This window comes from Eumetopias jubatus, unplaced genomic scaffold (genome assembly GCF_037043125.1).
Source record: "Eumetopias jubatus isolate StellerSeaLion01/CBP00866 unplaced genomic scaffold, mEumJub1_p1.0 scaffold_10, whole genome shotgun sequence".
Taxonomy (NCBI): domain Eukaryota; kingdom Metazoa; phylum Chordata; class Mammalia; order Carnivora; family Otariidae; genus Eumetopias; species Eumetopias jubatus.
Window position 1 is genome coordinate 57,242,199 of NW_028274816.1, and position 12,319 is coordinate 57,254,517.

The 12,319-nt window shown below is 61.6% G+C and overlaps 3 protein-coding genes across 3 annotated transcripts in view; 2 read left to right on the forward strand and 1 right to left on the reverse strand.

The window, feature by feature from the left end:
• Positions 1-3,098, forward strand: part of SULT2B1 (sulfotransferase family 2B member 1) — a 32,775-nt gene extending 29,677 nt beyond the window's left edge. Inside the window, exons 6-7 of the mRNA XM_028091374.2 lie at positions 1,265-1,445; positions 2,920-3,098. Of these exons, the coding sequence (XP_027947175.2) occupies positions 1,265-1,445; positions 2,920-3,098 (360 nt within the window). The remainder of the gene's footprint in view (positions 1-1,264; positions 1,446-2,919) is intronic.
• Positions 3,099-4,040: 942 nt separating this feature from the next.
• On the reverse strand, positions 4,041-11,821 carry SACK1E (scaffolding CK1 anchoring protein E). Its single transcript, XM_028091378.1, has 5 exons — positions 11,345-11,821; positions 10,183-10,350; positions 9,685-9,809; positions 5,870-6,314; positions 4,041-4,316 (listed from the first exon to the last, which is right to left on the reverse strand). The coding sequence occupies exons 1-5, from the start codon at positions 11,819-11,821 to the stop codon at positions 4,041-4,043; spliced, it is 1,491 nt and encodes a 496-aa protein (XP_027947179.1).
• SPACA4 (sperm acrosome associated 4) lies at positions 7,577-8,050 on the forward strand. The gene has a single exon (XM_028091379.2). The coding sequence runs from the start codon at positions 7,670-7,672 to the stop codon at positions 8,048-8,050; it is 381 nt and encodes a 126-aa protein (XP_027947180.1). The 5' UTR covers positions 7,577-7,669.
• Positions 11,822-12,319: the final 498 nt, after the last annotated feature.

Below are 12,319 nucleotides of genomic sequence, written 5' to 3' on the forward strand. Positions count from 1 at the left end.
TCTGGGCTGCCCCAGGGTGTGAGGAATTGCCAACATGTTAGAATTTCTGGGACACGCCAGTGGTTCAAGACGATAAAGGGATGGAGGGTTATGAAACCAGGGATGACGTGGAAAATCAGAGCCGTGGGGTTGGTGGAGCTGAGCAGAAGGCGGATTGCATTTCAGGGAAGGCAGCAAAAATAGAAGGGGGCAGGGAGGGGTGGGGCTTCAGGCACTTAAATCTGAGCTCCTCCCTAGCTGTGTGACCCTGGACAAGTGTCTTCCCCTCTCTGAGCCTCCTTTTACCGACTGGGGTAAGGACACCTCTCTGCAGGGTTATTGGCATGCTTGCCACAAATATACATGAGGGGCTTGGACCAGAGCTTGGTACACAGGAGGTGTTCAATTCCCAGTAACTTGAACCGTCGTTGTCGGGAGGGGGTGGATATTTGAGCTGCATCTGGATGGGGAGGTTTGCCAGGTGGAGGAGGGTGGCATGGGGCATTCTTGGCAGCCCCATGCCGAAGCTGCAGGGAGGAAATTGCAGGGAATGGTAAGTTCTGGAAAGATAGGATGGGGGAGGCCAGACCACTTCTCTCCTTGAAAGCCAGGCCTGGGCGGGGGGTGGGGGTGGGGAGGGGGTGGCAGGACTCCTGTCCCTGGGCACCAGGGAGCCATAGGAGGTCTGGGAGCAGAGAAGAGTAGGGTCAGCTCTGGGTGTGGGGGCCTGGAGGCAGGGAGGCCAGGGAGGAGGCTGGGGAGGAGGCTGGGGTGAGGAGTCCATAGGGAGAGGCCAAGGCTTGACCAGTGCTAGGGCTGAAAGCCCAGAGGAGATGAGCAGAGACAGACTGACAGGGGTGTGGGGGCAGCGGGAGACAGAGGGGTGAGGCCGGGCTGGGAGTCTGGCCTGGGAGTGGCTCAAGGAGGTCGCCTTTCCGGGATGGGGACCCGGGGTGGGGGTGCAGATTTGGGGCACAGAGAGGCTGACTCCCCCTTCTACCCCGAGTGAGGGTGATTCTGCATAAGGTGCCTGAGTAACCTCTACTCCCTGCTGTGACCTCCACCCGCAGAACCCTCCAAAGCCCCAAACTGCAAAAACTCAGAAGCCATAGCCCAATCCCTCAGCTCGGAGGTGGGAAAACTGAGGCAAAGAAGCAGAGTCACCCAGACAGGCCTGGGTCAGGACTCAGACGTCCAGATTCGGGGTCTGGTTGGTGCTCCTTCCTTGCCTGGGGTCCCACCTCCCTCCGCCTGGCCCCCCCTGACCCCTCTCCCCTGCCTGCAGGATCTCCATGGCTCCGTGCAGCGCATCTGCCAATTCCTGGGTCGGCCGCTTGGTGAGGAGGCGCTGGGCTCCGTGGTGGCGCACTCAGCTTTCGGCGCTATGAAGGCCAACGCCATGTCCAACTACACGCTGCTGCCCCCCAGCCTGCTGGACCAGCGCCACGGGGCCTTCCTCCGGAAAGGTGCGGGGGCTCTGGGGTGCCACAGCCTGGCTGTGTGACCTGGGCGAGTCACGTAACTTCTCTGGGCCTCAGTTTTCCTGGCTGAAACATGGGGTTGCTCCAAACAGAACTGCCTTCCCAGCGTCACTGTGGACCCAGGACTGACCCCCCACACAGGGCTGAGCCTGGGGCCGGGCACACTCTGTGAGGCTCTATAGCGTCTTTGCAAATCTTTCTTAGCATGAAGGGTTCACCCCAGAAATATTCAAGTGTTGGATTACGGGGTGAGGGTGGGAGTGCACTGCTTCCTATTCCTGCTAAAATACCACAAATTTAGCGGCTTCACATAAGCCACGTTTATTCTCTTACGGTTCTGGTCAGAAGTCCAAAATCAGTGTCACTGGGTTAAAATCAAAGTGTCCAAGGGATTGTTCCTTCTGAGGCTCTAGGGGGAGAATCCATTCTTTGCCTTTTCAGTCTCTAGCCCCATGTGCACTGCTTGGCTCGTGGCCCCCATTCATCTTGGAAGCAGCAGCAGAGCATCTTCTGATCGCTGACTCTGACCCTCCCACCTCCTCTTATCAAGACCCTCGTGGCTAAATGGGGGCCACCTGGATAATCCAGGATCCCCTCCCCATCTCCAGGTCTTTAACAATGACACCTGCAAACTCCCTTTTGCCATGTAAGGTCACCTAGGCATAGGTTCCAAAGACTAGGAGAGGTCGACATCTGGAAGGAGGGGGTGATTATTCAGCCTCCCACAGGGAGCCCCCCCAGACCTCACGAGGGCTGTCACGTAATATGTGGGGTGTACACTTGCTAAGATTCAAAATGCCACGATCCGAACGACATTGGCCCCAGGATTCCAGGTTAATGCCCCATGACAGTGAGAAACGTGAGGCTCGGAGGGATCCCCGCACCTGCCTGGGCACATGGAAGGGGCAGAGTTCACACCCCTTGCCTGCTCGGTTGCTGCGAGGGTTAAAGAGTGAACCCCATGCATCCAGGGTAGCCCTTCGGCAGGTCCCCTGGCACCGAGTGTGGGAAAGCATTCATTCCCACTGTCAGAGCCATAATGGAGGTAGCGTGTTGCAGGAGCCCTGCGGTGAGGAAGCCCTGTTCCAGCCAGGGAGGTGAGGGACGGGTCACAGTGACGCGGTCACACGGGCAGGAATGCTGGATGGGGAGGCGGATGTTCCGGGCCGAGAGATTTAAGGGGTCGGGGTAAAATAGAGGAAGGCAACAGGTCTACTGCAGGGACAGGTAGGGTGGGGGGAGCCGAGGGAGGGAGGGCGCAAGAAGGGTGCCCAGGGGTCTGGCCAGGTGACTGCGGGCAGAGGCGGCCACCGTAGGAGGTAAAGGGGCAGCATGGAAAGGAAGAGGGCTGGGGAGGTGCTTCTGGCAGGGGCCCGCAGGTGGGAAAGGGGGTGCTGGCATGTTGGGGGCGGGGAAGTTTCCCACGTTCCTCACCTTGCTGGCCCTCCCTCCCTTCCAGGCGTGTGCGGTGACTGGAAGAACCACTTCACGGTGGCGCAGAGCGAAGCCTTCGACCGTGTCTACCGCGAGCAGATGCGGGGGCTGCCCACCTTCCCCTGGGACGTCCCCGAGGACGCCAGCCCGGACCCCGATCCCAGCCCCAGCCCCCCCGAGGCCTCCGAGCCCCCCAATCCGTGACTCTGAGAATAAACGCTGCACTCCCGCCCGGGCTCTCGCTGCGCTCTGGAGGTGGCTTGCCGCGGCCGGCCGGCAGGGGGCGCGCGAGGGAGGCGGAGGCTGCGGGCGGGGCGGGGCGGGGCGGGGCGGGGCGGGGCGACGCGCCGCGCTCCCAGGGACCTCCGGAGAAGACGAGTCTTCTTCCCCACCCGGCACGCCAGTGGGGTCGGTGACTTAGAAGCCCCCGCCGGAGGCGAAGGTGTTGCGGGGAGGCAAGCGCTGAGCACCTGCCTCCCCCCAGGGCCGGGGCGCTGCGGCTAGGCCCTCCTGGGTGGGAGGGAGGAGGGGGCCAGACCTGCATTCCTGGGTCTTCTGCTAGGCTGTGGAAATGCAAGATTCTGGCATCAAGCAGCTTTATTCTGAGCAGAGGTAAATGAGCCCCCAGCAACTCAGCGCTTAGCACCCGCAAAACAGTCCCAGCCCCCCTGGCCCTGACCCCCACCAACTTCCAGGCCCTCATTAGTCAGCCCCACTCCCTCGATTGGATTCTGTCCTCTCCCTTGCCAAGCTGTTTACCCACACTGTCCCTTGCCAAGCTGTTTACCCACAGCTCCTGAGCATGGTGGGTACCGGAAGCTCCCCCACTTTGTCCCACGGACTCGCCACCTTCACCCCACACAATTCCAGCACCGGGGCCATTCTGCCAGGCCTGTCCGCAGAGAGGTAGGATATGCGATGTTCTAGGATCCCAGCTACTCGAGACTTTCTGCCCATTTCCTAAACTGTGACACTGGCCTCTAGAGTGAGCAGTGGGCTTGCCCAGGTTCTAGAACAAAGAGAAAAAAATCCCTTCCGATTTCCAGACAGACACCCAGGCCAGAAGCATTGTCCACGCCTCGACTCAGAGGCGGGGGGCTTGGAGCCGCTGGGAGACAGGTGGGCCCCATGTGGCTTTGGCTCCTGTCACGGTCGCCCCTTGAGTCCTGCCCGGGCGGCCCGATCTGGCTGCTGGAAGCCTCGGGGTTCCAGGAGTTTGGAGGCAGCATCTTCACCAAACCTCCTTCTGGTCGGGGACAGATAGCGGAGGTGGCGTGCAGGGAGGAGGGGCAGGGGGCTGCCCCAGGGCTGGGACCGGCTCAGAGGACGAGGTTCTGTCTCACCCCTGGGGGCCCCTCCGGTGCCCCGTTGCCTCATCAGGGCCTTGGCTGGGGTGTCCTTGGAGCCCCAGGACTTCTTGGGCTGTGGAGGGAAAGAGAGGGAGGTGAGAGAAGGCTTGGGGGACTGAGTCCTGGAAGGGTTTGTGTGTGTGTGTGTGTGTGTGTGTGTGTGTGTGTGACTCTCAGGGGAGGTGAGAAGGCCCTGTGTGTGTGTGTGTGTGTGTGTGTGTGTGTGTGTGTGTGTGTGACTCTCAGGGGAGGTGAGAAGGCCCCTGAGCCTCCAGAATGGGGAAGGGAGGTGATCCGGGAGGCCTGGGGCCCCCAGACCCTCAGAGGGCCAGCTGCTGTGTTCCCCCCTGCAGCTTTGCAGTTGGGGAGGAACAGGAAGCTGCCAGCAACTGCCTGGGGGGGAGCAAATATTTGCCAAGGGAGGTGATGGTGGGTGAGGGCGGCTCAGGACCGGGTGGAGGCGAGAGGACCTTGCCCCTGCCCTGCCCAATCCCCCTTCTCCCCTGGAGTGGAACTGAGGGAGGCGATTCCTGGGACATTTCTCCCTCACCCTCGGAAAAGGTCCTCACTAGGTTGCACGTAGCAGATGGGGAAACTGAGCCCGAGAGGGGCACAGCTCACAGAGCACCTGTACCCCGGGTCTGCCGGCACACAGGGTGAGGCCGCCTGCTTGTCCCACATGGCTCTGCTCTCACCCTGTCAACAGGCCACTTTACAGCTGAGGGCACGGAGGCTCCGCCCAGGGTCCCAGAGAATTAGGGCAGGCTCCGTGGGAACCCCAGCACCTCAGCAGCTGAGAGCAGGGGCACAGAGACCCCTTGGAGCTCGCCAAACCCCCTTCCCAACACCCCAATGACGTTCGAATCCGGGAAGCCAGGGGCAGAGCATTTTTTAAAACCTGCATTGGCGAGGCCACCAGGGCCGAGTTCCAATCTCTCCCTTGTGCCTCAGTTTCCTCATCTGTGAAACGGGGGGGGCGGAGGCTCGTAACAACAGCCACCTCAGAGGGTTGTGGCAAAGATCCAATTCAACCTCCTCTGTGAGAGCCCCTGGCATGTGGCACGGTGCCCACAAGAGATGGTGGTTTTGACCTTGGGCAAGTTACTTGACCTCTCTGAGGCTCAGCTTTCCCATCTGTAACCACGAGCGTGAGAAGAGAATTACCTCACTGACCTGGGATGAAGATCTCGTGAAAGAAATACAAATAAATTCCGCCGTGGGGATTCATTGTTAATACTTAATGTTCTAGTTAGTTTATCCCCCCCCCTCACTGACTCCTCCTTCCCACCAAACCGAGACGGGGACAACTGCTGTGCCTATTCACTAGATGAGAACACGGAGGGTTCAGAGAAGGCAGATCTCTGCCTGGCTCTCCCCATTAGTGGGTCATGCCAGGATTTGCACCCAGGGTGGCTCTCGGGGTCCCTGCCCCCACCCACCCAGCGCTCCCCTGCCTGGCACGCAGTAGGGCTGTAGGAAATGGTCGCTGGGATCATGAACTCAGGTGGGCGCTTTTGCTTACCCCGTCTCCACCCCCAGCCCCGGCCCGGGGCCAGGCACATAGTAGGCCCTCTGCTGCCCCATCCCCTTCCTCTTGTTTCTCCGAGGCCAGCCACCAGCGCTCACCTCACTGTCACTGTCGCTGGAGCCGGACAGCTGGGACAGGCGGCTCAGGTCCCACAGGGAGCGGCTGGGCCGGGCCGGGGGGCCGCTGGGGGTCCGGGCGCGCTGGACACTCCTCAGGATGTCGCTCAGCGCCGGCCCTGGGGCGGCCGGGGTCTCCTGCCTGTCCCCCTCAAAGACCCGGCAGGCAGCCAAGCGTCGGGCCAGGGGGCCGTCGGGTGGCGGCGGTGACATGGGGGCCACAGAGCGGCGGCGGGCCACACGGTGGGGGTTGTGAGCCAGCTGCAGCCCCGCCACGGTGCTGACGAAGGGGCCCCAGGTGGGCGCAGACGGGAGTGGCCAGGAGGCCGCGTACAGTGTCCGGAACTCTCGGCTGAAGGCATCGGCAATCTCGCCGGTCAGCAGGGTCACCAGACCGCGGTGCAGGCGAGAGTCGCTCCACGTGAAGCTGAGGGGCACGCAGTGAGGGGTCAGGATCTCCGTGCTGCCCCGGGGAACCCGGCCTGGACCCCATTACCGGTCCCCACCTGGTCCCAGGACAGGCTGTGTGACCTCGGGCAGGTCCTGCAACCTCTCTGGTTTCAACATCCCCCTCTGTAGAATGAGAACCACCTAGGTACCTACCCGAGGGCTGATGTGACAACGAGAGTTAAGATACTTAAATTATCATCTGGAAGCCAGCCTGAGCTTATACCCGGACGCTGCCCCGTCCCCAGCAAAGGAGGTGTCAGTGCCTCCGTTTCCCTCTCTGAAAAGAGGTGGGCTTAGTCTTCTGACTCCCGCGAGGCCTGTCTTAAGACTCAGCTGCTTCCTATATAATGACTGCCATTTATTAAACACTTGCCGTGTGGCGGGCTCTGGGTGTGCCTGCTCCGTGCCTCAGTTTGCTCATCTGCGATACGGAGCTAAGATGTAGGAAGATTGGAAAGAGAGGACAAAGGGTTGAGCTGCCTGCATGGTGCCCGGCCCGCGCCCAGCTTGCTGTGGAGAGCAGGTCCCCTTCGGTCCTGTCATCACAGTGCTGATATTTAAAGCACCTAGCTAGGGGCGCCTGGGTGGCTCAGTCGGTTAAGCGGCTGCCTTCGGCTCAGGTCATAGTCCCAGGGTCCTGGGATCGAGCCCCGCATTGGGCTCCCTGCTCGGCGGGGAGCCTGCTTCTCCCTCTCCCTCTGCCTGCCTCTCTGCCTACTTGTGCTCTCTCTGTATCTCTCTGCCAAATAAGTAAATAAAAATCTTTAAAAGAAATTAAAAAAAAAAAAGCACCTAGCTTTAACGTCTTGGCACACAGCAGGTGCTCTTGGGAATTAAATGAACCTGGGCTCTCATCCCGGCTCTAGGGACCTTGGCCACGTCACCTTCCCTTCCTGAGCCTTGGTTTGCCCATCTGAAAAATGGGCCCAGCGCCTGGAGAACTGATGCGTCAGCCACCAGGATGGGGAGTGTTGGTCCAAGCGTCCTTACCTTGGCGGGGTGGCAGCGTCCTCACTCCCTGGCAGGTTGGCGGGCCCGTCTGCCCGCAGATTGTGACACCCCTCCCCCCCGACCTGTGACCTCACCCCTGGAGCGGCCAGTGGGAGCCCCGAGGGGTCTGTGAGGTCACCCCCATTCCGCTCCACAAAGAGTGCACGGAGCTCCCGCAAGGGACACGGAGCGTTGGGAACCGAGGACCGTCCGAGCGCTGACCCTGGGAGGCCCAGACCGGGGGCAAAAGTCTCGCGGGCCTCAGGAGCGTCATTCAGCAGTTCCGGGAGGCCCAGGAAGCCCACGGCCTGGCTTGGGCGCCGTCCCCGCCACCAGGCCACCATGGTCCTCGGCTGGCTGTTGCTTCTGGTAACGGCTCTGCCCCCGGGCGCCATGGGCGCCAAGGACTGCGTGTTCTGTGAGCTGACCGACTCCAAGCAGTGCCCGGGCGTCCACATGAGCTGTGGCAACGATGAGGATTGCTTCACGGGCCACGGGGTGGCCCCGGGCCTCAGCCCCGTCCTCAACAAAGGCTGCGTGGTGTCCACATCCTGCGGCCACGAGGAGCCGGTCACCTACATGGGCGTCACCTACACGCTCACCTCCATCTGCTGCTACGGCCACATGTGTAACGGGGCCCCCAATCCTGTGGGCGGCCGGATGGAAGGGGTCGTCGCCGGCCTGGCGCTGGGCGTGCTGCAGCTGGTCCCGTATCTGCTGTGACCAACCCAAAGGGCTGGGCCCGGGACTGGTGTCCCGGCTCCGCTGTGCCCCGAGCCCCCGCCTCCACCCCCTCCCCCCCATTAAATGGCCAGAGGCCCTGGACAACCTCGTGTGGCCCCAGCTTCCTCCATTCCAGGGCTGCCCCCCCCCCCCCCCGGAGCCCAGGGCTCGGCCAAGCATGCTTAGGCCTGACTCAGTGGTGGGGAGCCAAGCTCGGTGGGTTTGGCTGGACCCCTCTATTTCATGGGTTCTAAGAGGCATATCTTTTCACATGTCTATCAGGATGCTTCTTTTCATCGGTGGCACCTTAGAGTCGATGAAATATGGTTAAAATGAACAATGACGACAATACACGACAGCTAACGTTTACGGAGCGCTGCTTCTGTTACGTGCCAGGGTACCTTGATCTCGCTGAACCCCCAGACAAAGCCGGGAGGGACGATAGACGCGCTCCAAGTGGCCCCAGTCTCTGTGGTAGCAGTTCTCCCAAGTGTTGTCCCCGGACCAGCAGCACCGGCATCAGCCGGGAGCTAGCTAGAAATGCCAATGCTCAGGCCCCATCCCCAGCCGGCTGAGTGGGAGCGGTGGTGGAGGAGGGGGACGGGGGGGAGGGGAGGCACCCCAAATCTGTGTTTTTAAGGAGTCCTCCAGGTGATTCGGACGCAGGCAAGCCCAAGATTGAAAACCACCAGTGGAGAGCACTGGTAATCCACTGGGCACGTCCGCCCCCCACCCCCCAGGGGACAGTTGGCAATGTCTGGAGACAACTTTGGTTGTCCTAATAGGGGAAGGAGGGGTGCTCCTGACATCTACAGGGTGGAGAGACCAGAGATTTGGTGCAGCCTCCTAAGATGCCCAAAGAAGTACCCCCAGCACAGAACCATCTGGCCCCAAATGTGAGTAGCACCCCTGTCGAGAAACCCTGCTCTAGAGCCACTAACCATATCATCCCGTTCTGTAGAGGAAGAAGGGAAGCACAGAGAGGTGAATTCAGCTGCCCATAGTCACACAGCCTATAGCCGGCAGAGCTACAATTCGAAGCCAGGCCACCTGACCCGAGAGTCTGTGTGCCTGCCCCGCACCCTCCCACGTTATGACCCTATGAGGCAGGTGCTGTTAGTAATTCACACTTTCCAGATGGGGAAACTGAGGCACAGAGCAGGGGAGGCACCGGCCCAGTGTGTCACAGAGCTGAGAAGTCGAGGAGCCAGGAGCCAGGGTGGGTCAGACCCCCAAGGACAGGAGAGGAGGGACTCGAGCCAGTCTGAGGGCCAGGTCCTTTGCATACCAACTCTTATTTTTTATAGTTGCTTAGAAAGGTGGAGTTAACTCAAGACAGGGCTAGGACTCCAATCCAGGTCGTCCTGGTTTTGAAACCCACACACAAACTGTGGGCCCTGTTTCCCAGATGAGGAGACACAGGGTCGAAGAGATGACCCCCACCCCAGGCCCCGGGGCAGGCCTGGCTCGACCCCAAACGAAGGGCTCTGCCCCTCGGTACCTCCTCTACCAGTGACGGTGTTTAGACCCATTTCACAGACCGGGAAAGAGAGGCTGGTAAAAAGGGATGCCGACTGCTCTACTGAGAGTTGGGGACAGGCCACCGCGTGGTGTGGGGAGGGGGGCAGCCGCACCTGTAGGATCCGGAGATGACCCTATGGCCATCCAGCAGCACAAACTTCTCCCGCACGTTGCCGCTCACCTGCCGTCGCCATCGGCTCTGGAAACTGCAGCCCCGCACAACACGGATATCTAGGTTCTGGAGTACAGGGGGCACACCCTAGCTCAGGCCAACCCCGCACACCTCCACTCACTGCCCAGGCCTCGTGGGGGGAATCCCTCCAGGCGGGTTAGGACCCGGATGGCCCAAGGCTCTGTAGAAAAGTCTGTCCCCGCTTCTCCAGAGCTACCAACATTGGGCTTCGGGGGGTCTCTTGGAGATAGCCCTAACTCAGAGGGACCCCGTGGGAAGGCCCACCTCTAACTCCCCCAATGCCATGGGCATCGGATCTCAGAGGACCCTCTCAGCTGGCATCCACCTCGAAGAGCTAGGACGCTGTGGAGGGGTCTGCCCCCCCCTGACCCCAGCGCCAGGAGAATGAGGACTCGGGTCCCTCCCGCCAGGCTCCTACCTCAGTGGCCCAGGGGTTCACCCGCAGCCGCTGGGCCAGCGTCAGGAAGGCAGGCAGCTGCTGGTAGTCCAGGAGCAGGTAGACAGGCACCCAGCGGTGGGTCGCGGTGTCTACCAGGTCCAAAAGCAGGTCTGGGTCAGTGAAGATGTCCATGACCACGGCCACTAGCTGGGGGGTGGGGAGAGGGGCTGTGGATGGAGCCTGGAGCTCCGCGGACAGTCAGGGGCTAGGGCCCTGGGTGTGGGAGTTTAAAGGCCCGACCTCGACGAGATGTTCAGGGGGGCTGCAGGAGAGGCCCCCAGACATGCACTGCTGTGCATACAGCGCTTACACGTGAATGAGGAAAAAACCGTCCTTCCTGGAGACCAAGGCCTCTACCGCTGGAAAACTCATCATAATCACATCTGCAATGGCGAACAGTGTCCCGTGTGCTGTGACACTGCATGGTGGCCCTGCTCCAGGGCTCAGCGGGCTGGGTCCTTGGAGGTGCCCTGGATACCGGGGCGGGGGGGGGCACGCAGGATGATCTGCTTTGTCACACGGGGAGCTCTGGGGACTGGGTGGGGGGTGCTGAGGGCCTGGATCTTGCAGGCAGAAACATGTAGCAGAGATGACTCCTGACCCACTGGCCAGACAGCCTTGGTTCAAATCCCCGCTCGGTCACTTACCGGTGAGAGACTTAACCTCCCGTGCCTCAGTTGCCCCATCTCTCCTTACTCGGTATAATAAGTCCCAACCTCCCAGGACCCTCCTGGCCATTATAAATGTTAACCCGTGTAAGGCACTTAGCATGGGAGCTGGCAGGCACAAAGCCGTCGGATAAAGAACAGGCTCTCCAGGGGGCTGTAGGGGAGACATCTGGGCCCTCCGTGGGAGGGAGGATGGAGACACCTACCCTAGGGGTGGGGTGGGGTGCGGTAGATGACTGAGACCAAGGGGTCATAATTAGGTCCAAGGGGCATGGATGCCCAGGGGGACCCAGGCCTTGGAGAGAGAGTGAGGATGAGGTCTGGGGGCTGCGAGGTGTGGACTCAGGAGTCCCGGGAGGGCATGGGTGAGACACCAGGGCCCCAGGGGATGCGCCACTCCCAGGTCTGGGAGCTGGCTTGTGAGGATGTCTGGGTCTGGGGAGTGGACACCAGGCCCCCCCTGAGACCCCCACCTTGCAGGCAGCCTGGATTTCCTGGCGCACCAGCTCCTTGAGGGGCGGGTGGCCCTCGTCGGGTGGCTGGGTGTACAGCTGCGCCCGGGTGATTCCCTTCCAGGTTGGGACCTCTGGCCAGCCCAGCCGCAGCGTGGGCGCCAGCTCGTCTGACCGTCCAGGCCAGTAAGTCAGGCTGCTGCCCGAGTCCCAAATGGTGGCAGGGGCTCCCTCTGCTGCCCTGCTGGGCGGCTGCTTGGACGCGGTCCAGTCCTCAGCCGCCGCCGCCAGGCTCCGGAGCTCTTCCCCGCTCAGAAAGGGCCGCAGGCCCTCGCGCTGCACGCAGGCCTCGAACGCCTCGGCGCCCTTGCTCAGCAGAGCCTCCAGCGCCAGCCGCTGGCCCTCGGAATACAGGAAGCCGGGGCTGGCCTCAGTCAAGGGCAGCCCCGTGGCCCCCAACTCTTCTCCTTCCAGCGCTGCCAGCTGGGAGGCTGCCATTGGGCTGCTCGGGTGGGAGGACCGTGAGGCTGGGTGTCTGAGGATTCGGCCGTCTCTGGGGGACTGACCATCTGGGGGTCTCCTGCCAGGCAGACTCTCTGCAGCCGGCCAAGGCTTCCAGGGCCGCTCCGTGAAGGTCCCTGGCTCCGCGTCCTGATAGTCACACTGTCCAGGGCGTGGGCTGCTCAGACGGACCAGCCACCTGCCTCCAGCCACCACAGTGACAGGCTGGTCACCTGAACTTCCGGCCAGCTGTCGAGGATGGTCCTGTGTGTGGGTCAGGGTGACCCCCCGACTCCGTCCCTGGCTGTGTGATCCGTCAGCTGCTTCTCCGTGCACTTCAATTTCCAGTCTCCTGGCCCCTGGTGGCCCCAACGGACTCTGTTGCTGGTTCCGTCTCGGTCAGGCTGAAGGCCCAGCTGGCCTGGCCAGAGGTCTGGCTGACTGGCCAACCATCTCCCAGGTAACAGCCACAGGCTGTCTGCCTGTCTCCTACCA

Excerpts from the sequence above, each read along its gene's own strand:
- SACK1E (XM_028091378.1), bottom strand. The coding sequence starts at position 11,821 with ATGGCAGCCTCCCAGCTGGCAGCGCTGGAAGGAGAAGAGTTGGGGGCC. Across the intron at positions 10,351-11,344 it reads AAATCCAGGCTGCCTGCAAG|CTAGTGGCCGTGGTCATGGA; the intron begins GTGGGGGTCTCA and ends CCCACCCCCCAG. Across the intron at positions 6,315-9,684 it reads GTCATCTCCGGATCCTACAG|CTTCACGTGGAGCGACTCTC; the intron begins GTGCGGCTGCCC and ends CGTGCCCCTCAG.
- SPACA4 (XM_028091379.2), top strand. The coding sequence starts at position 7,670 with ATGGTCCTCGGCTGGCTGTTGCTTCTGGTAACGGCTCTGCCCCCGGGC.